A 21741-nucleotide genomic window follows, 5' to 3' on the forward strand; every position below is an offset into this window, starting at 1 on the left:
AACAGCCAATCAGAAACCGTTTTCAAAATCAAAACATTGCCGGATCGCGATGAAAACCAACGAAAAAGTGAAAATTGTTGGAGAAAAAGTCATTTTGGTCCCTTATGAGGCGAAACATGTTGCTAAATATCACAATTGGATGGAAAGTGAGGAGCTGCAAAAGGCAACAGCTTCGGTGAGATTGACTTTGGAGCAGGAATATGCGATGCAAAAGTCATGGCGCGAAGATGAAGACAGTAAATTTTTAATTTTCCATTTTTTAATAAATTTTCATGATTTTTTCTTGTAGAATGCACTTTTTTGATCCTCAGCAAGGAGCGTTTCGATGCAACAAATGATGAAATCGCGTCCCTTATCGGTGACACAAATCTTTTTATCCTCCCAGATGATGAAGACTCGGGCATCGGATCAATTGCTGAGGCAGAAATAATGATTGCTGAAACGGATTTCAGGAGAAAAGGATGCGGGCTTGAAGCAATGACGCTGATGATACTTTATGGCATTGAACATCTCAGGATTAAACATTTTTTGGCGAAAATTGGGCTGGAGAATGAAAGTAGCATCAAAATGTTTCGAGAAAAACTGCTTTTTACGGAGGATAGTCGCTCAGAGGTTTTTCAGGAAGTCACGTTGTCGAAAGAAGTTGATGAGGAATATTTGAGAACGTTGAAAAATCGGGTGAAATTCAGTTTAGAAGAATATACGAGTTGAAAAATTTAAATTTTTTACGGATTTTTACTTCAATAGATTTAAAATTGTTGAAAATTTTGAAAATTTAAGAAAAAAATTTTTTTGAGCAAAAAATTAATTTTTAAAAGTTGAATTTAAAAAAAATATATAATTTTTTTAAATGCTTGTGAATAATTTTTTGAAAAATTCTTTAAAAGGATAATAGAAAAATAATTTTATCTTTTTGAAAGTTAATTTAAAAATTTTTTAAAATAAAAAAAAATAATTAAAATAAAAAATTTTTTTTTGCTATTTTGGAATTAAAAAAAATCTTTTTCATTTTTTTTTATTTTTTTAAATTTTTTTAAAATTATTTTATACTTAAATTTAAATAAAATTAAGAAAAAAATTTAAGAAATAAAAAAAAAGAAAATTAATTGTTTTAAAATTTTTTAATTTTTTTTTTGCTATTTTGTAAAGAAAAAAATTATTTTCGTTTTCTAAAATAATTTTTTAAATTTTTTTTATGATAAATATTTAATTTTATAAAAATTCTTTAAAAGGATAATAAAAAAATATTTTTTTTCTTTAGGATATTTAGGTAAATAATAAAAATAGTTAAAAAAAATTTTTTTTTTTAATTTTTAAAAAATAAAAAAAATAACTTTTTCTTTAATATGAAAAAAAAAAATTATAATAAAAATTAAATAAAAAAAAATTAAAAAACATAAAATAATTTTTTTTTTAATTTCTAAAAATATTTTTTGAATTTTTTTTCATTTTTTTATAATAAATAAAAATTTAAATAAAATTAAGAAAAAAATTCTAATTATTTAAATTTAAATTAATTAATGAATTTAATTTAATTTTCTTATGGGACAAATTTTAATTTAATTCAGAAAATAAAAAAATAAGAAAAAAAATTTTAGAGTTGAAAATATGAATTTATTTGGTATTTTTTCTTAAACAATCTTAAGTTTATTACAAAATACTACACGAAAATAATTTTTCTAACATTTTTTCTTTAAACTAATCATTAAGTAGGGCAACTTTACTTAAAAATATTTTTTTTTTCAATATAATAAAAATTAAATTATCCTTAAACTTCACTCAGAAAAAAACTAAAAACCTTAAAATTACATATCTAAGTAGCTAAGAACGAAACCATAACTCGTACGATAACATTCCGGAATAAGTGACGACATTTTCGTGAGATATTCGACTGCTGCGGTGAACATTTGGGGTGAAATTTGAACACTACTGACATTCGTATTGCTCAACCAAAACTTAACCAAAGGTTGTTCCTCATCTTCTTCAAATTTGAACAACAATTTCATCGTTTTGCATTTTTCGAGCAGCAATGACGCCTGAATTTCATCATTTTCCGCGGGTTTTTGGAGTCTCAACATCTCCAAATTATGATCCATGACCTGAAGAAGCAGGAAATTCTTCTTGCCATCCGAGAGAGTTGCTTCAAAAATGACTTTGAACAGCTGCGGGAGTCCAAAAAGTTCAAAAGTGAAGTCGTGTTGGAGCTTGCAAAGGATAAAAATGAAATTTTTCAGCAATGAGGTGTTGTCAAAGAGAAAAATCGTGTCTCCTGAAGGGATTTTTTCGAAATTTACGGTGTCATTCCAAACTTTTATCGCATCCTTGTACTTTAGGTTCGTGAGTTCGCCCAAAAATTGGAAGCAGCGACGACAATAAACGAGTTTTCCTTTAATTCTGACGTTTTTGAACAGTTTCATGTTGAACAATCCAAAGTAGTTGCCATAAAAAATGTCTTTTGTACCCGGTTTGAACTTGTTTGAGTTAAATTTATCTTCGATTGACTCGTCGTAAAACCTGGATTCGTCATTATTTGTGTCAGAAACGGCTTCAGAAGCTCCGCAAGTGCCGTGTTTGTGACAAAACCATTCGCTCATGTCCATATTTTCCGATGGAAGTTCCAAAATTCGACCAAAAATGACCTCGTCAGGGGTTAAAATGTTCGTACAATTGCTGCAATGGACCTTATAAGGGGTATTCAAGGTCAAACCGGACTCCAAAAGGTAAGAATTGTTATTCGCATTTGTCGTTGGATGCACTTCGAGGACTTCAGAAGTGAAATTTTCCATGTTTGTGTTGATCCGGAAGCTCACGTAGTTCTTTTTAATGATCAATTGGCTCAAAGTTTTCGTGTGAAGTTGCAGATGATCCGAAAGTTTCACCAAAAACTCGCGATCGTCGAAGCGAATGACGAGTTTGTCGGCACTGACGTTCAATTTGACGGCATCTTGTTGCACAAAGTTCTCCGTAAATGTGATGAAAAAGTTGGCACACTGCAGCCGCGGGCGTTTTTCAATTATAATGTTGCTAATTTCCATAATTTCTACTTAAAATCTACTCTTAACTCCTAAAAAATAATTTTTTTCTCTTTTAAACTTCACTCAACTCGGATTTTCTTGCAATTTCTTTCATTAATAATTTCTTCATATTTTTCGTAAAGTGTGTCTGTTTCGCGAACAGTGAACGACAACGTCGATTTCTTGTAATAATCCGATAGCAACTCCAAATTGCTGATAACTGTGTCGAGCAAGTGAGATCTTTCGCAATTAATTCCGGGCGCAGAGTGTCTCAAGTACGTGAAATGTACGTGAAAATGGTAAAACGACGGTTGATAGTGCACATAAATGCGAAGTTGTGACTCTTGGATGTCGTATTTTTCGCGGATTGTGGCGATGGATTTGTCTCGAATGCTTTTCAAGAGCGGCAAATGGCTTGCGGTTAGATCGCGCAACGTTCGGATGTCGCGTCTACGTGAAATGGCAATCAAGTATAGAGTTTCTTTTGTTTTGCCGTCCCATTTGAGATCGGGCAGGAGGATGAAACCGTTGTCGTTGTCGGGATCTTCGAAAACGATGCGCTCTTCTTCTTGTTTGTGTTCCAAAATGTTGTAGACCCACTGAAAATGAGAAAAAAAATAAAATTTTTCATAAAAAAATTGAAAGTTATGCAATTGCAGTTCTTGAAATAAAAATTTCGATCTCGAAATGAATTTTTTTTATTTTCGAAATTAAATTTTTCTTTTTTGAAATTAAATTTTTCTTTTTCGAAATTAACTTTTTCTTTTTCGAAATGAAATTTTTCTTTTTCGAAATTAAATTTTTCTTTTTCGAAATGAAATTTTTCTTTCTCGTAATAATTTTTTTCTTTTTCGAAATTAAATTTTTCTTTTCTCAAATTAAATTTTTCTTTTTCGAAATAAATTTTTCTTTTTCGAAATAAAATTTTTCTTTCTCGTAATAATTTTTTTCTTTTTCGAAATTAAATTTTTCTTTTTCGAAATGAAATTTTTCTTTTTCGAAATTAAATTTTTCTTTTTCGAAATTAAATTTTTCTTTTTCGAAATTAAATTTTTCTTTTTCGAAATGAAATTTTTCTTTTTCGAAATGAAATTTTTCTTTTTCGAAATTAAATTTTTCTTTTTCGAAATGAAATTTTTCTTTTTCGAAATTAACTTTTTCTTTTCTCGTAATATTTTTTTTCTTTTTCGAAATTAAATTTTTCTTTTCAACATAAACTTTTTTTTTCGAAATTAAATTGAAATTTCTTGGAAAGAAATTTTTGTTTTCGAAATTAAATTTTTCTTTTTCGAAATTAAATTTTTCTTTTTCGAAATGAAATTTTTCTTTTTCGAAATTAAATTTTTCTTTTTCGAAATGAAATTTTTCTTTCTCGAAATTAATTTTTTCTTTTTCGAAATGAAATTTTTAGATCTTGAAATGAAATTGTTATCTCGAAATTAATTTTTCTATTTCGAAAAATGAAAAAAATTGTGAATTTTGATGCAAAATATCGTAAAAATACTCACATCTAATGAAAATTGGCCTTTGCTCAAATAAGGTTCCGTCAAAGTCTCGTACAACTCAGGAGTTTCGCGAATTATGAACAAATTCTGATTGGTATATTTGGAAATGTGCTTCGCCGTTGCCGGATAGATGATTGTTGTTTTGATTGTGTTCGCTTCGGGTTTCGCTAACAACGTGAAATTCCCGTAAATATCATTGATGAATTCCTTGTTCAGCGTGCTGATGAACTGGAAAAAGTTCTTTTCGCGATCCGCCGTGAGAATTTGCTCCTCCGTGAAGGCGTTCTTCTCGAGAATGACGATCGCCTGATCCTCCTGCGACAATTGCGGAAATTTTCCAAGGACACAGACAGTCTTGCGATCGGTGTTGTTGCTTAGAAGGCGCTCTCCGCGAAATTGCGAGAGATCATAGTCGGATTGTGGTTCACTAACTGCTGCTGGCGCGTCACTTTCATCGTTGCTCATATTAAATTTGTCTTTTCCATGCACTCCTCACCGATTTACGGGCACTTTTTCTTTGTTTTTGCGATTTTTTTCTCTCGTCAACGCACGAAACGCAAGCACTTGCAACAATCAACACACGACAACTGTGACGTTTCTCCCTCGATCCGATGCGAAATCGCCTCGTTGCTGTCAAAATCTCCTTTTGTGACTAACTGGAAAACAAAAAATACGAAAATAAAGGATTTTTCCCTTCGTTAATCGACGCACGAACGGCATCTGATGCAGTGATCGCACTCTTCGCAAGTCACAAAAACACGAAATCTGTCTGTCCACTCCTCCGTGCTCCGAATTTTCATCTCAGCAGCAAAACCAAAAATCGTCATGGAATCGATAGACGGCGACGAAAACGAGGATATTTACATCAACTCGTCGGATGGATTGCCCTGCGAGCATCCCGTCATTCCCGAGGGCGACATTGACGAGCCCGAAGTCGACGAGGAGAGCTTCGACGACTTGCCAACGTCGATAATTGTCACGAATATTCACTCGAATGTCTTTGCGAGTGAAGAGTTGAAGCGAGAATTGGAGAATTTGTTCAAGAATTTCGGGGATGTCATCACGTTTCAGTGGTTGAAGAGCTTTAAACGGTTGAGGTAAGGTCGAATTTTAGCATTTTTTGAAGGATTTGATGGGAAATTTTATTTTTTTCGGATGCAGAGTAAACTATGATAATGGAATTTCTGCTGCAAATGCCCGTATTCAGTTGCATCAATATCGATTCGATAACGAGATGTTGATTAATTGCTATTTTGCTCAACCTATTACGCCGATTACGAACAAAAATTTGCAGCCTCCAAAGCCATTTAAACAGTTTCTTATTTCGCCGCCTGCGTCGCCGCCAGCTGGTAAGTTTCTATTTAAAAAAAATTAAAATTCAAAAAAAAATTATTAAAAAAAAAAATAAAATTTTAAAAAAAAAAAAAATATTAAAAAAAAATAAAAATATTTTTAAAAAAAATTTTTTTTTAAAAAAATAAAATTTTAAATTTAAAAAATTTAAAAAAATTAAAAATTATTTAAAAATATTTTTAAAAAATTATGAAAAAAAATTTAAACAAATTATTAAAAAAAAAGAAATTTAATTTTTTTATAAAAAATAAAAAATTAAAAAAAAAAAAATTAAAAAAAAATAAAAATTTAAAAAAAAAAAAAAAGAATTTTAATTTTTCTTGAAAAAAAATCAAAATAATAATTTGAAAAATTATTTAAAAATTATTTAAAAATAAAAAAAATATATTTTTAAATTTTTTCTCGAAATAAATATTTATTTTTGTTTAATTAATTATTATTAAATTAATTAATTTTTTTAAAAATTATTTTCTCAAAAAAAATTATTTTATTTATTATTATTTTTATTTTTTTGATAAAATAATTTTTTTAATGAATTTTTTTCAAACTTTATTTATTTCTTTCAGGATGGGAGCCCCGCGAAGAAAACGAGCCATTGGTCAACCACGACTTGCTCGCAGCATTAGCTACCCTCACGCCCGGCGAAAGTCACGAGTTACTCCCGCAAACGGAAAACAAACCGGGAATTTTCGTTCATGCAGCTCCGCAACTAAACACGGGCGACGCAACAAACAACGACGGGCCCTCCGCAAAAATTCCAATTATGCAAACTGCTTGTCCCGAACGAACTTAACTCTTGTTCCGCGCGAATTTCTGCTTTATTTAAGAATAATCGACAATCTTTCGTTCAATTTTTTTTTTCATGATTTTTCGATGAAACTTGAAGAAAAAAAAGAGATGATGATGATGGAAACGTGTGAATTAAAAAAAATTGTTTCTCTTGTGTTTGCAGTATTTTTGTTGTTAAAATGATTATTTATGTGAAGTCTGTAGTAGAAAAAAAATTTAAGTTGTAAGAAAATTAGAAGAGTTTGAAATTTGGTGAATGCCAGATAGGAAATTACTTAGCTATTTATGTGTTATATAACGACGAATTCAATTCAATTGAGAGTTAAACATTAAAAAATAAATAAATAATAAAAGAAAATCTAGATGGATCTAAAACATTGTAAAAAAAATAAATTAAAAATGATATAAATAAATAAATTATTCATGTAGATAAAATATTAACTCACCTGTTTTATTTTTCTTTTATTTAAAAAAATTATAATTTAATTTTAAAAATTTTTAAAGAATTTTTTTTATTTTTTTTTATTAATTTAAAATTAATTTTAATCTGATAATAAAATTCTTAAAAAAAATAAAAAAATATTTCTTAAAATTTAAAAAAAAAATTAAAATTTTTCAAAATTTTTTTAATCAAATTTTCATTCAGCTTAAGCCTTTAGGCTTTAAATAAAATAAGTTTTTTTTAAAGAATATTTTTTTTTGTTAATTTAAAATTAATTTTAATCTTTTAATAAAATATTTTTAAAAAAATTATTATTTTTTTAATTTTTAAAATTAAATTTATTTATTTTTAATATTTTTGAGTAAAAAAATATTTTTTATATTTTTATTGTGAATTTTTATTTATTTTGTTAATTTATTTTTTTCAAATTTAATTTTAATTTATCAGTTAAAAATGATTTCAATATTAAAATAAAATGTATTTTTTTTTGAAAAAATTTAAAATAAACATTAATTAAAAAAAAATTAAATTAAATTTTTTTCGAACCTTAAAAACATAATTTTAAAATATTTTTTTTTTTTTTATATTTTTTTATGAATCTTTATTTATTTATTTATTTTTTTTTTGAGTGAAAAAATAATTTTTAATTAATTTTAAAATAATTTAAATTTATTTTTATTTATTTTAAAAATTAACTTACCATTTTTTTTTCTTTTTAAAAAAAATAATTTTTAAAATAATTTTTTTTTTTTTATAAAATCACGAATTTATTTAAAAATTTGTTCATTATTTAATTTTTTTTGGTAACTTAATAAATACTCCTAACTATCCTCGTACTTATCAAAGAAGCCATTAACTATCGAAGGCAATTCTGGCGCGCGACAAATCCATCGATGCCCATATCCATGCGACGCTGCAAATCGATAAAACTCGATCGGCGCAAAATTTTTGGGTCTTGTCTTGAGAGCTGTTCTGTAAAGTTTATATCCGAGTCGGAATGGCACCACACGATCGTCTTCCGCATGCAAAATCATGATCGGCAACTTAATTTCCGCCACTCGTTCATCCGAATCGAACGTCAGCTGGTTCTGAAACATCGGATTCACGATGGTAAATTCGAACCACGGCAAATATTTGTACGCTCTGGCAAAGGGATGTTCACTAATTTCATCTTTAATGTTGTTAAAGGGACTTTCGAGAATTATTCCGCGCGGTTTACGGATTTCCATTTGTTGCAATTCCGTCAAAAGATGCGTTCCGATGCCCGTGCCCAACGAATGACCCCAAATTAGGATTGGATTTTCGGTTTTTTCGACGATATATTTGTACACGTTCTTCGCATCGAGCACGACAGCACGCGCTGAAGGTCCCAAACTGCTCGAATCGCCGAATCCACGATAATCGAAGGCAATAACGTGATATCCTTGCGCACGGAGAGTTTGATACATGTCGACACGATGTTGCGCTCCGCGACTTGCAGTGTTTCCATGCAAATACAAAACCACGGGAATCTTCGTGTCACGCAAGAGAGCTTCGTAAAATGATTTTTTGGACTCGCCATTGTCTCCATGGTGCTCAACTTGGAATCCAGCTCCAAATTTTTCCGAAATTCTGTTGAAATTCTCCTCATTCAAGGCACTTAGATGATCTTCGCGCTCATTTAGAGTGATATTTGCAAGAACATTATCCCGCACACGAAGCTCCTTACTGAATCTCGTGACAACAAAATTCGGCAAGACATGCCAAACGCCTATCCGAACATCCTTTTCGCGTTTTGGATCACGATGGTAAATGTAAAAGTTGCGCGTCGCATAAAGTCCTGAACGATCGGGACGACCAAGATCCAAATTGCCCGGATAACGAACTGAAAAAAGGGAGGAAATGACAGTAATAGATGCAAATTACTTGAAAAAAATTGATGAAACTTACTGAATGTCAAGAATAGCACTGCTCTTTGAAGTTTATAAGAGTACTTGAAGATCAATGGGAATACAATGAAGAAGATTATGCTGATGAGTAAGCCAATTTTCAGTCCGAGTGATGTGATTCTGAAACGAAATTAGAGCAAAATGGGTGAGATAATGGCGTTAAGTGATGCAAATGTGCGAAAATTGCACGTTTTATGTTAAGTAACGTTTCATAAGTGCTTACTTTGAACTTAAAATGATGAATTTTTTACTTTATTTAAAGAGTTTTTTCTGAATTTTAATTATTTCTTGTATTAAATAATTAAAAAATTTAAAATTTTGATAGATTTTTACAGAAAAAGTAGAGAAAATGTTAAATTTATCAAGTTTAAAGAGATTTAAAGCTGAAATTTGAAATGTCAATTCAAAAAAGTGACGGTTAAAATTTTTAAAATTTAATTTTTGCTCATTAGAGCAAATTAAGGATCAATTAAATAAGTTTTCAATCAAAATTTCAAAAAAAAATATTTAAAATAAAAAATAAATTTTTTTTTAAATTCTCTTTTTAAAATTTTAATTTTAATAAAAAATTTTTATTTTTAAATAAAAAAATAATTTAAATTAATTTAATTAAATTTAATTTAATTAATTTTTAATTTAATTAATTTTTAATTAAAATTTAATAAATTAAGAGTCAAGTTCAATAATTTTGAAATTAAAAAAATAAAAATCTTTAATGATTCGAAATTAAGTTTATAAATTGTCATTTTATTTAATTTTTTGAAAAAAAATTTTTTCAAATATCAATTCAAAAAATTACCGTTTAAAATTAAATTTTTTTTTTCGTATTCAAACATAAAATGTTTAATAATTTTTATACTTTGTTTCATAAGGTCATTAACTTTTAACTCAACATTTTTTTTTATTTAAAAAAAATTTGAAAAATTGTTTTAATTTGAATTTAAAAAAACTTATTGTTTCTTCAGAATATTCTTAATTAGATTTTTTTCATATTTAAATTTTTTTGTTAATTTTTCCTTTAAAACTTAACTTTGATCTCAATTTCAAAGATCACATTTTTTTGCATAAAAAATTTTCTCTTACTTAATTTTTTTACATAAATTCGCGAAAAAACATTTAATTACATCACACAAACAAACAAAATTACAGCGAAAAAAAAACTTACATTATATTATCGAGTCAAGGTCGTTTAGTATAGTAGACTAAGTAGACCTCAAATGACGAAAAAATAAACAATTTATAGGAAGGTAACATATGCAAAAAATAATTAATTTGCGCATTTGGTTATCAATAATCTCAATTTCGCGTCGATTCTCACGAATCAATTCTGTCTGGGTCAATTCTGTAGATAACAATTTAAGTTCAAAAATAGCGGATGTGAAATTTGTTGTGAGAGTTTTTATCAATTTTTCATTATCTTTTGACATGCTGAAGCAACTGTTACTCAATACTTTTGTGCCATAATGATACTGAATTATCAACGTTGGTTTATTAATATTTCATCCGTTGTCTTTTAACATGTGTTTTTGACGGACTGTTGATAATTATAGTAATGGGGATTAAATGGAGCAAGTACTTTTATGACAATTTTTTTTTAAAAAATTTTTTTTTTAAAAAATTTTTTTTTTAAATTTATTTTAATATTTTTTTTTTTTTTTTTAAATTATTTTATTTAAAATTTTAATATTTTTTTTTAATTAAAAATAATTTTTTTTATTAATTTTTATTAATTATTTTTTATTTATTTTAATTTTTTTTTAATTATTTTATTTAATTTTAATAATTATTTTTTTAAAAAAAAAATTATTTTTTTAAAAATTTTAAAAAAAAAATATTTTTTGAAGAATTTTTTTTTATTTTTTTTTTATAAAAATCACTTTAATTTTCAAAAAAATATTTATTTAAATTTTTTTTCGTATTTTTTTTTGTAATTTTTTGCATTGTTTACGTTTTTTTTATTTAAAGCAACTTTCCAGCTGATTCAGATTTTTTTTTTCATTTTCTTTGTTAAGTAACCAAGAACCAGTTTTAATTTTTTTCTTATTTTCCGTTGAATTAAGAAAGTTCTCGCAATACTTACAACTCGTGATACCAACAAATCGAGAGCACAACTGGAATAATGACCGTCTTCAAGATATCAATTAAGATTTGGTTCGTTTTCGAGCGTTTATAAGGCGTTGGATCAACATAATGATGCTCATCCGCTTCTTCACTGCTATATTTTCGATTATTATTTGTCATGTTTGAATTTTTCTCTTTTTTTTTCGTGTGTCTCGATAAAACTAAAACTTTTTTTTCTGTTAAAAACTTTCTTTGTTTGATATCTTTTTTTCACAGACGATCGTACACATACACGACACGAAACGTTCAAAATTATTCAATTTTATTGTTTTTTTTTCTTCTCTAATAAATAATGCGACGTAATGTGAATTTTTGTAAATTTGTTGAGTAAGTGATTAATTTTTAATAATTTATTGTCCATTAAAGTGTCATCGTAACGCGAGAATCGACAGATTTTAGTGCAAAATGATTCACCTTTTTATTTTACGTTTTGTCACTGCACAATAGACCATTTGAGAAAAGTGCACCTGATCGCAATGACTTCTACGAAACAACTGGCTGCAAATGGTTTGTTGTGTGTTGGTTGCTCCTTCGTGATGCGGCTTTGCTTGTGTTGGTAATTTTAGTACGGAATACTATAATAAAAAGATTTGTGAGTATAAGAAAATATATATAATAGGAAAAAACAGCTGTTTAATGAGAAAACAAAAAAAAAATAAATAACACAAAATATTTTTAATTAATCTAAAAAATAAAAAAAAAAAAAATTAAAAAAAAAATTAAAATAAATTTAAAAAAAATTAAATTTAATTTAAAAAAAATCAAAATTAATTTTAAAAAAATAAATTAAAAACTAAATTTTTATTAAATTAAATTAAATTAATTTTTTTATGATTCATTTAATTTTAAAATAATTATTTTTTTTTTTTTAATTTATTTTTTTTATATTGAATTTATTTATTATTTTTTTTTTTTTGGTAAGAAAAAAATTATTTTTTCAATTAAAAATTTCATGATTATTTTATTTAATGAATAATTTAATTTTTTTTTTTGTATTTTTTTTTATTGATTATTTTCTTTTCATATTAATTTCAATGACAAGTTTGAAAATTTATTATGAAATTAATAAAAAAAACAATTAAATTAATTAATATAATTTAACCTAATTAAATATTACGAAACAAAATATAAAATCTATTCCAATGAATTCAAACCAAGCAATTTAAAAATTTTTTTTCTTCTAAAAATATTACTCTATCCGTACAAATTTTTATAAAAAATTGTCATTCATATAAAATTTTAATTAATTAATCCTCAATTAAATTAACATTTTTTTCCTTTTACGGAAACAAATTCTACAAAATTTTATTATTTTCATTAATTTTTAATATTATTTCTTGATAATTTTCATTTTTTATCACTTCCAATCGATAAATTTTACTAATTTATTACTCACACGTGTCCCAAAATAAATAAATTTCACGAAAAATTGATAAAATTATCGATAACACTAAAAGTTTGCACTACTTTTGATAAAATATAAACAAACATGATGCAAGAAACCGCATAAAATATTACCCTTCTCTTTCTTTTCCTTATATTTCTTATATGAACAAGCGAAAAAGCAAATCTGTCAAAACAATGAATGAAATTCCTCAATGGTTAAATACCGTAACTCTGTAGGTTTGTTCGATTTTATTTAAATAAATATTTTAAAATATTTATTTTTACGTTTTAAAATTATTTTTTAATTATTTTAATACAAAAAAATAAAAAAATAATTTTTTAAATATTTTTTTGTATTAAAATAATTAAAAAAAATTAAATAAAAATTATTTTTTAATGAAAATAAGTTTATGAATGATGTCGGGACAAAAAGTACAACATGACACTTGTCAAGTCACACTTGTTTCTCAGTTTATTCCATACAGTGCTCAGCAGCAAAATGAAACAAAATATTTTTTCCGTCAAATAAAGTTGCAAATTAACAAAAAATTCGCCGAAAATTGACGTCAAAATACTCGCATTTGCTTTATTGATTGCTCACGATGCACGTAACGGCATAAAAATCGCGTCCATACCCGCTGATACATCGAAATTCGTTGCCATTCGAGAAAAAAATCAAGTAAAAATTTACAACAAATAATCTCTGTCTCTCTAATACAACTGCATTTTATATTGTTTGTGTACAAAAAAAAATAATTTGTTGCAAAGGCGTATTTTTTCCATAAGAATTTCTTGTTTGTTAATGTTATATGTGAATGTTTGTGCAATATATAGTATCGAATTTAATGTTTATATTTTTTCATTACGTACCTCGTAGTAATAAATTTTATTTCGCGAACAAAAACACAAAAAACAACTTGAAATAAACAATCAAATGAAGTGATTTTAGAAAAAAAAAAATTAAAAAATTCAGAAAAAAATTAAAAAATAGAAAAAAATGCATTTTTCGGTTCCTGACACGCAAGAATTCGTCAATGATGCCACGGGAGCCTCATACACAGTAAGTACCAATTATGAAGAAATTTTTTTTTATTGCCATTTACGAACAGCCGGACAAACAATTACTTCATCGCAGTGACAAAACATGAGCAAAACAATCCAAAACTTGAAATTCCTTGTTTGTAAAATTGCGTAATAATTCAATCTGATCCAAAATGAGTGACATTCACTTTTTATTATTTGCGTTAGTTGATTCTGTAGTAAAATAATAACAAATAATAATAATTGATAAAACGACAAAAGTAACTAAAAATAAACTTTCAAAGGCGGATTGGCGCAGATTATTCAAATGATACGAAAAGTGCAATGTTTTGTAAAGTTTTAATTATGGATCATGTTTTATTTTATGAAAGTGAAGTTAGTGAGCATGTCAAGTCAGTGCTCGATGGAAAGCTGAATGTGGGTGATGAATTACTGACAAAAAGTCAATGGACCTTTGTTGGAGTTGATGAAATTTTTGGATTTGATGGAAAAATTCTTTTTAAATTCTTTAAAAAATTAATTAAAAATTTATTTAGAAATTGGTTAATTTTAATGTTTCAATTTAAAAAAAACAAAATTTTACCTTAAAAATTAATTTTTTTGATTTTTTTAATAAATTTTGGTTCAATATTGAAAAATTGAGAAAAAAGATCTACAAACTTTTTTTTATTTAAAAATTAAAAAAAAATTGTTTTGAAAATTAAAAAAAAATAGGTTTAATTAAATTTTAAAAAACTATAAAAAAATTTAAAAAAATATATAATTTTTTTTTAATTATAAATAAATTTTAAAAAGTGACAAAATCTTAAATATTAAGTAAAAATTTTAAATAATTTTTTTAAACCACATTCCAATGAACAAGTTAGTTTTTTTACGGAGAAAAAATTTTTTTTTTCATTAAATAAAGAGACTTTTCTTTAAAAAATCTTCAAAAAATTTCAAAAAGATGCTAAATTCTTGAAAACCTTTAAGACTTTAATAGTTAATTTTATTTAAATTATTAATTAATTATTTAAATTAAATAAAAAAAAATTAATTTTTTTATTATTAAAATCTAAAAAAAAAAAATATTGAAATTTTAAAAAATTTAATTTTAATTTCCAAAAAAAATCTTTAAAATATAACAAGAAGTTCAAAAGTTAATTAAAAAAAAAATAGTTTTAAAAAAAAATATTTTTTTTTAATTTTCTTTAAAAAATTAAAATTTAAAAAAATTAAAAACATTTTTTTTTAAATAAAATATAGGAAGTAAATTTAAAAAAAAAATGGAAGAAAATTTAAAAAAAATTAAAATTTTTAAATTTTAAAATATTTTTTTGAATTAATTTTTTTTTTTAAATTTCTTAAAAATTAAAAATAATTATTTAAATTAAATTTAAAAAAAATAAAAAAAATTATAAAAAAAAAATCAAAAATATTTTAAAAAATATCAAAAATTTTTAAGAAATGTTCAAAATCTTTAACGTATCGCAAATATTTTTGGTTTCGAGACATTAAATTTTTACAATATGAGTTCAGGATATTCAAAATGAAGAAGACTTTTGACCAAAATTAAATATTTTTAACAAATTTTCGACACTTTGAGCCTTTCAGTTAACAAAAAAATAAAATTTAAACACAATTCACTTGGAATTCGTTTCTAACAATCACTCAAATCGAGGTTTTTATTGCATTTCCATCAACAAAATTGAATCTCAACAGCTTCGTTTCCTTAACCAAAAAGTTACTTTTTACACTAAATCGCCGTGCTCCAGAATTACTTTGTCATTTGATGATGCAGAGTAAAGAATGGAAGGCCGAATCCCGATGAGATGAAAACCGTGTAAAGCACCGTGAAGCGAGTTTTGTCGTCGAAGCGGAAAGGCAAGTTCTGCAAAAAAAAAGTCAACAAAAATTTCGTTACGTAACGCGGAAAAATTGTTTTTTTGGAGAGAAAATTCGTTACCTCGCCAATTGGTGGAGGAGGTTGCGTATCCGACATCTTACGGATCGATTGTTGCCATGATTTGGGTACACGACGGAGAAGTCCTCTTGCCAACATGATTTTTTCGGATTGAACTTGAAGCGAGATGTGTGGATGTGACACGAGCTGAAAATTGAATGAAACGTGAGCGAAGGGATTTTGCAGTGCAGTGAAATAATAACGGCGAGAACGGATTCACCTGTGCACGAGCGCATTGCAGAAGTGCATTTCTGTACGTGGGAGTACTATTAGAACAATCAGTAGAGAGAACAATCGATGCGGAATTTTATTGGAGAACGGATTTTTGTCATAGAGAAGAGTTTTGGCATCCTAATACACACATTAAATATTTTCGTTGCATTTAAAGGCGATTTAAATTTTTAAAAATAATTTTTGTTTTATAAAAAATATTTTTTTAAATTTTTTTTCTTGAAATTTTAATTAATTTTTATAAAAAAAATAATTTTTAAAATTTTTTAAATTTTAATTTTTAAAAATTTTTATATCTCATAGACAAAAAATAATAATAATTTTGTTTAAAAACATTTTTTTAAAAAAAATTTTTTTATTAATTAAAATTAATTAATTTTATTTAATTTTATTTTTTTAAAAAATATAATATTTTAAATAAAAAATTAAAAAAAAAATTATTTTAAAAAAATTAATTTAAAATTTAAATTGTGATTTAAATTTTAAAAAAATTGTCTCATGAAAAATATTTTTTTAATTTTTTTTCCTTTTAATTTTAATTAATTTCTTATAAAAAAAAATATTTTTAATTTTTTTAATTAATTAAATATTTTTTTAAATATTTTAATTTTTTAAAATTTTCAATATATTCGAGACAAAAAATTATTTTGCAAAAAAAAAATTTTTTCGATATAAAAAATAATTATTTTTTTGACGCAAAAAAAAAAAATAAAAATTAAGAAATTTAAAAAAAATATATATTTTTTTGTCCTTCGTGAAAATCAATTTTTCATATTTTAACATGGGGCACTGAACAAAAAATTAAAAACAAAATTTTATCTGCCTAAAAAACTGCATAAAGTGCATGTCACATGCATATTTCGTTAATCGGCGGAGAATTTTCTTTCTCAGCGGGAGCTTCTTGCAGTCTTCGTTCAACTTTTATCCAATCAAGACGTGAAAATTTGCGAAAACCCGGCTGAAAATTGTTACGCAACGACAATTTTTCAAGAAAACACGAGATTTCAGTGAATAATTTTTATTTAAATTGTAAGTTACTTGAACAAGGGAAGGTCACAAAGCACGAAAAATCGAAAAAATAAAGAAAATTCGTTCTTTTACAGAAGAATATCACTTCATTGGAGGATAGAAAACAGTTGAATAGTAAAAATAAAAGCTATGGAATTGCAAGAGAATGCAGAAAATGCTTCAAGTTTCCCTCGAACAAGAAGAAAAACTATTGTTGACTCGACCAAGTATCGTCATGACAGCGGAAAAACCTGAAAATCGATGAAAAATTAGCTTCAAAGCAACTTTTTGTGGCAAAAAATTCTTACAGTCCGTGAATTTGGTCGAATTGATCAGCTACAACGACATTTACTTCGAAAGTTGATGATGTACGACGTAGAATGGGAGGAAAGTTCCGCTTGCAGAGAAAACTGTGAAGCCCATTGTGAACCAGAATTTGCTGTTGGCGCTGAAGGGCATGTTCTGAAAAAGGAAATTAATGAGAAAAATGTTAAAAATCATGAATTTTTATAGAATTTGGGCATTTTTTCCGCATTACATAATTAACCAAATGTACGGAGTGTGTGTGAGAAATATTTTTTTGCGGAAAAAATGGGAAAAAAGCAAAAATTACCTGGAATGGAATGCCTCCTTCATCGTGGGAACGACGAACGATGGTACGCATTACATTGCGTGATTGCAAAAGAGCTCTTGACATCATTTTTGAGGATTTTTCTGTATTTTTCTCGCTGCAAAATGTCGATAACAAGGCGATTTAATGAAAAATGGCTCTTTGGTAATTCAAATGAGGCTCGTGACGGGATTGCATGCGAAATCCATAGTGACTGATCAATTTCATTCGTCTCATTTTTTAAAAATAAAAGTCAGTTAGGATTACAATCAATTTAAGGAAATCGATTAATTGAATAATTTTTTAAATAAATATTTGGAAATTTCCCTTGGTTTTGTTAAATTATTTTTTTAATTTAAAAATATTTATCGAAAATTATATTTTTTTTTTATTTTGTTTAAAATTAATATTTTTTATTTTTAATAAATCTCAGCTTTAATTATTTTTTTTTAATTAAAAAAATAATAAATAATTTTTAAAATTAAATTTAATTTATTCTCTATTTTTTTGTTAAAAAAATTAATAAAAATCAATCAAAACTAATTTATAAATTAAATGAATATTTTTTTAAAAAATTAAAAAAAAAATTTGTTGAAAATAAAATTTATATTTTTTTTTAAATTTTTCTTATTTTTTTTAATTATTTTTATTTTTTTTTTTATTTTTTAATTATTTTTTTTTTTTTTAATTTTTTTTAATTATTTTATTTTTAATTATTTTATTTTTAATTTTATTATTATTTTTTTTTTTGAAAATTAAATTAAAAATAAATTTTTAAATAGCTCGAATTTTTTTTTTTAAATTTAAAAAAATACAAAAAAATTTACGAAATAAAGTTAAGAAAATTCTCAACTAAATTTTTTTTTTTAAATAAATAACTAAAGAATTATTTTTCTTACCTTTTCAGGGTTACAACATTCACATTAACGGCACGTTCCATTGCTGCCTGCGATACAAGCAACTGCACAATTTGCACGAACAACTGAAACGTTCCTTGCCTTCTTTAGTACTTCCAAGTTTCCCGCCCAAAAAGTTATTGCCGCTCTCCAATAGTCAGTTAGAGAATCGTCGTGCAGCGCTCGAGCGTTACATCCAACTTCTCGGGCAGGATCCAATTTTCTCGAAATCTGAACTGCTTCGAATATTCCTGCTAAATGCGCAACAAGAATCCTCGTTTGTCGAAGGACGCGAAACGATTCTCGACGTTTACTTGCTCAATGGATACCGAATTTCCGTGAATGCCTATACCACAGAATGCTCAACGAAGGTCCTCGAGAAGGCGTGCAGTTTGATTGACTTGCCAAAGGAATATGTTTACTACTTTTCGTTGTTTTTGATGCGAAAGGAAAACGATGGAGGCATCACGTTGATACGGAAATTGATGAATTTTGAGGCGCCATACATTTCACAAAGACTGACTGATGATTGTAAAATTATTATACGGAAAAAGTGAGTTTTTTACTTGAATTTTATTAAAAAAATTTTATTTTTATCGATTTTTGAAGAAAAAAATTTCAAAATGTGCATTGGGTTCAATATTGAAAATGTGCATTGGGTCAAAAATCTAAAATTTGCATTAGGTCAAAATTTTTTACACAAAAATTTAAATTTTGGATTAAAAAAATTGTATCGAGATGAAAATATAAACTTAAATGTGCAATAAGCTAAAAATGTAAAAATGTGCATTGGGAATTAATTAAAAAATGTTCAATGGGACAAAATTTCTGAACTTTTTTTATACAAAATTAAAAATTTTCATTAGGTCAAAAATTTTGAACGTTCATTTGATTTAAAATTCAAAATTTGCTTTGGGTCAAAATTTGAAAATGTGCATTGGGTCATTTTAAATCGTTTAAACTCAAAATTCGTTAAATTTTACCTCTTTTAACAACTAATTTCTATTTTTTTTCTTCAAAAACAGTTACTGGGACTCCAATTACGATTTGGAACTGATGCGCGATCGTATCGCGTTGAATCTTTTGTACATCCAAACGGTATCTGACATCGAAAAAGGCTGGATTGTAGCGTCGCACGACACAAAAGAGCAACTTTCCAACTTGCAAGCTCGCGGAAGCAAGAAAGAATACCTTGACGTCGCCCGAAGTCTCCCTTCGTACGGTTGTCTTCAATTTCTGCCCGCAATTGTGGACTATCCTGAACCAAATACGCTCGCAACTGTCGTCATTGGCAACCGTGAATTGAGTTTACGCATGGCGCACGGCAAAAAAATCCAAGAAACCAAGTTCAAAGTTACTCGGATGCGATGTTGGAGGGTCACAACGATCCATAATGTAAGAAAAAAAAATTTTTTTTTTAAGAAAATTTTAATAAAATTTAATTTTTTCGTTGTAGAATGAAGAATTATCGTCAAATTCCTCGAATGACAGTGCAACAACGAACGGTCTCGAACTCTCTTTCGAATATTTAATGTCTAAAAACTGCTTGAAGTGGATTACGATTACCAGTGAACAGGCAATGCTCATGTCTGTGTGCTTGCAAAGCATGGTAGATGAGTTACTAAACCAAAAAGTTGGCGGCGATACGAACAATATTCAAGTAAAAATTATTTTTCATCAATTTTTCGTACAAAAAATAATTTTTTAATTTTTTTTCAGACCAACTTTGGCAACAATACAACCATTTCTTACATCAAACGTGACGGATCTTACAACAGAATCTCAGAATCAAGTTCGACAGATACCATTTCCAGCATGGTTCGTACTTGAAATTTTAATTTTTTGAACAAAATTTAATTTTTTTATAATTTTTTTTTAGCAAGGCGACTCGAATTCCAATCAAATCTTGCGAAAACCAAACACAAGTAATCGGAAATTCATCAAAAATCGCATTTCAACGACAGTTTTATTCCAACGCAACAAAGAATCTGTGCACAATGAGGCTTTCGAGGAAATTGGCGACGACGATCTTTGAGATTCGTCTGTGAAGATATTCTTTAATAACAACAAATAACTTGAAAATTTCGGAAAATTTCTTCTCTTGTTCCATATTTTATTAATTAATTAATTATTATGTAACATTTCAACATATATAAAACAAAAAATATTCAAAAATATTAACAAAACTGTGACAAATGTGAATGAAAAGGAAATCAATAACCATGAAATTAATATTTTTTATTATTTTTTTTATTAACTAAGAATTATTATTATAAAATAATAATATATATATTTAGAAATATTTGTTAGTTGTTTTTATGTTATTAAATAAATAAAATATCAAGCTCACTTGCAACATTCTGAACACACAAAAAAAATAAATAAATAAATATTTCTTCCCATATTTTAATGAATTTGTCTTCTGCTAAAAAAAATAAATTAAATATTTGAAACTCAAATGTGTAAAAAAAATAAATATTTTATTAATTAAATAAATAATTATTGTAAAGAAAAATATAAATGATGATCAACCCAATTATAATAAATAAAATAAAAATAAATGATGAACAAAATTTAAAAAAGTTGTTTTATTTTTTTTTAATTTTTTTATTTAATTTAATTATTAATTTTTTAATTAATTTATTTTAATTTAATTAATTTTTTTTAAATTTTTATTTTATTTTATTTAATTTTAAAAAAATTAAGTATTTTCTTTATTTTAAAATTTTTTTATTTTTCTTATTAATTTATTTAAAAACTGTATTTTTTTATAATTTAAAAAAATAAAAATCTGTTGTTGTTTTTTAAAAAAAATATAAAAAAATAATATTACGAAACTCTTTGAAAAATACTTTTTCACGCCTTAACTTAAAATTTTTATTGAATTTTTATATATTTTTTACTTAAAATGAATTTATTTTTTATTGAATATCAGAAATATTATGATACAAAAACTACGAAAAAAATTATTAAATATTCGTAGAAAATTAATAAAATGATATGAGAAGCTCATTGCATACCTCAAAGGTAAAAATTATTAAAAATATCATTTATTGCATATTTCAAGGAATCATGTTTTTTTCATATCCACACAAAAATTGAATGAGTTAATTTTAATTGAATTTCTTTCATAAGTTTCTCTGAAAAATATCAACAAAAATAATTTATTATAATTTAATAAAAAAAAATAAAATTTAAAAAAAATGCAATTCAATTATAAATAAATAATTCAATACAAAAACAATAAATGCACCATAATGAAATAAATTAATATTTTTAATTGAATTAAAATAATACACTACCTCACATAAAACTTCATAACTGAATAAACGTCATTCTTCAACGAAAAAAATTTAAATGAAAAAAAAAATCCGTCGAAAAAATTTAAAAAAAAATTTCTTGTAAAAAAAAATTAAATTAAAAATTTAAAAAAAATTAAAATATTTAATAAAACAATTAATTGACCAAATTTAAC

General features: G+C 25.7%; 6 protein-coding genes and 1 long non-coding RNA gene across 8 annotated transcripts; 3 read left to right on the forward strand and 4 right to left on the reverse strand.

Moving 5' to 3' along the window:
• Positions 1-10: 10 nt before the first annotated feature.
• LOC134827047 (alpha/beta-tubulin-N-acetyltransferase 9) lies at positions 11-855 on the forward strand. The gene is made up of 2 exons (XM_063839579.1): positions 11-236; positions 290-855. Exons 1-2 carry the CDS (start codon positions 50-52, stop codon positions 709-711), a joined length of 609 nt encoding a protein of 202 aa, XP_063695649.1. The 5' UTR covers positions 11-49; the 3' UTR covers positions 712-855.
• Positions 856-1632: 777 nt separating this feature from the next.
• LOC134829293 (uncharacterized) lies at positions 1633-3035 on the reverse strand. The gene has a single exon (XM_063842322.1). It carries the CDS (start codon positions 3033-3035, stop codon positions 1806-1808), a length of 1230 nt encoding a protein of 409 aa, XP_063698392.1. The 3' UTR covers positions 1633-1805.
• A 59-nt stretch (positions 3036-3094) lies between these two features.
• Positions 3095-5093, reverse strand: LOC134829303 (m7GpppX diphosphatase). Its single transcript, XM_063842334.1, has 2 exons — positions 4523-5093; positions 3095-3613 (listed from the first exon to the last, which is right to left on the reverse strand). The coding sequence occupies exons 1-2, from the start codon at positions 4982-4984 to the stop codon at positions 3095-3097; spliced, it is 981 nt and encodes a 326-aa protein (XP_063698404.1). The 5' UTR covers positions 4985-5093.
• Positions 5094-5159: 66 nt separating this feature from the next.
• Positions 5160-7002, forward strand: LOC134836904 (protein sarah). Its single transcript, XM_063852180.1, has 3 exons — positions 5160-5616; positions 5681-5868; positions 6439-7002. Exons 1-3 carry the CDS (start codon positions 5345-5347, stop codon positions 6663-6665), a joined length of 687 nt encoding a protein of 228 aa, XP_063708250.1. The 5' UTR covers positions 5160-5344; the 3' UTR covers positions 6666-7002.
• An 863-nt stretch (positions 7003-7865) lies between these two features.
• LOC134831423 (lysophosphatidylserine lipase ABHD12) lies at positions 7866-12686 on the reverse strand. 2 transcript variants are annotated; one of them, XM_063845161.1, is made up of 4 exons: positions 12549-12686; positions 11567-11727; positions 9033-9151; positions 7866-8967 (listed from the first exon to the last, which is right to left on the reverse strand). In XM_063845161.1, exons 2-4 carry the CDS (start codon positions 11602-11604, stop codon positions 7925-7927), a joined length of 1200 nt encoding a protein of 399 aa, XP_063701231.1. In that variant the 5' UTR covers positions 11605-11727; positions 12549-12686; the 3' UTR covers positions 7866-7924. The 2 variants fall into 2 exon arrangements, with proteins under 2 accessions (XP_063701231.1, XP_063701223.1); XM_063845153.1 differs by having other exon boundaries at positions 11112-11727.
• A 741-nt stretch (positions 12687-13427) lies between these two features.
• LOC134838458 (sorting nexin-17) lies at positions 13428-20511 on the forward strand. The gene is made up of 6 exons (XM_063853991.1): positions 13428-13598; positions 18278-18819; positions 19292-19661; positions 19723-19926; positions 19986-20084; positions 20146-20511. The coding sequence occupies exons 1-6, from the start codon at positions 13536-13538 to the stop codon at positions 20299-20301; spliced, it is 1434 nt and encodes a 477-aa protein (XP_063710061.1). The 5' UTR covers positions 13428-13535; the 3' UTR covers positions 20302-20511.
• Positions 15206-15816, reverse strand: LOC134838387 (uncharacterized). Its single transcript, XR_010162354.1, has 2 exons — positions 15525-15816; positions 15206-15449 (listed from the first exon to the last, which is right to left on the reverse strand). It is a non-coding gene; the product is annotated as an uncharacterized LOC134838387 (long non-coding RNA).
• Positions 20512-21741: the final 1230 nt, after the last annotated feature.

The sequence above is a fragment of the Culicoides brevitarsis genome, chromosome 1 (genome assembly GCF_036172545.1).
Source record: "Culicoides brevitarsis isolate CSIRO-B50_1 chromosome 1, AGI_CSIRO_Cbre_v1, whole genome shotgun sequence".
In the NCBI taxonomy this organism is placed as follows: Eukaryota; Metazoa; Arthropoda; class Insecta; order Diptera; family Ceratopogonidae; genus Culicoides; species Culicoides brevitarsis.

Excerpts from the sequence above, each read along its gene's own strand:
- LOC134827047 (XM_063839579.1), top strand. The coding sequence starts at position 50 with ATGAAAACCAACGAAAAAGTGAAAATTGTTGGAGAAAAAGTCATTTTG. Across the intron at positions 237-289 it reads ATGGCGCGAAGATGAAGACA|AATGCACTTTTTTGATCCTC; the intron begins GTAAATTTTTAA and ends TTTTTCTTGTAG.
- LOC134829293 (XM_063842322.1), bottom strand. The coding sequence starts at position 3,035 with ATGGAAATTAGCAACATTATAATTGAAAAACGCCCGCGGCTGCAGTGT.
- LOC134829303 (XM_063842334.1), bottom strand. The coding sequence starts at position 4,984 with ATGAGCAACGATGAAAGTGACGCGCCAGCAGCAGTTAGTGAACCACAA. Across the intron at positions 3,614-4,522 it reads AAGGCCAATTTTCATTAGAT|TGGGTCTACAACATTTTGGA; the intron begins GTGAGTATTTTT and ends TCTCATTTTCAG.
- LOC134836904 (XM_063852180.1), top strand. The coding sequence starts at position 5,345 with ATGGAATCGATAGACGGCGACGAAAACGAGGATATTTACATCAACTCG. Across the intron at positions 5,617-5,680 it reads AAGAGCTTTAAACGGTTGAG|AGTAAACTATGATAATGGAA; the intron begins GTAAGGTCGAAT and ends TTTCGGATGCAG. Across the intron at positions 5,869-6,438 it reads GCCTGCGTCGCCGCCAGCTG|GATGGGAGCCCCGCGAAGAA; the intron begins GTAAGTTTCTAT and ends TATTTCTTTCAG.
- LOC134831423 (XM_063845153.1), bottom strand. The coding sequence starts at position 11,272 with ATGACAAATAATAATCGAAAATATAGCAGTGAAGAAGCGGATGAGCAT. Across the intron at positions 9,152-11,111 it reads ATTTGTTGGTATCACGAGTT|AATCACATCACTCGGACTGA; the intron begins GTAAGTATTGCG and ends ATTTCGTTTCAG. Across the intron at positions 8,968-9,032 it reads AGTGCTATTCTTGACATTCA|TTCGTTATCCGGGCAATTTG; the intron begins GTAAGTTTCATC and ends CCCTTTTTTCAG.
- LOC134838458 (XM_063853991.1), top strand. The coding sequence starts at position 13,536 with ATGCATTTTTCGGTTCCTGACACGCAAGAATTCGTCAATGATGCCACG. Across the intron at positions 19,662-19,722 it reads GGGTCACAACGATCCATAAT|AATGAAGAATTATCGTCAAA; the intron begins GTAAGAAAAAAA and ends TTTTCGTTGTAG. Across the intron at positions 20,085-20,145 it reads CAGATACCATTTCCAGCATG|CAAGGCGACTCGAATTCCAA; the intron begins GTTCGTACTTGA and ends ATTTTTTTTTAG.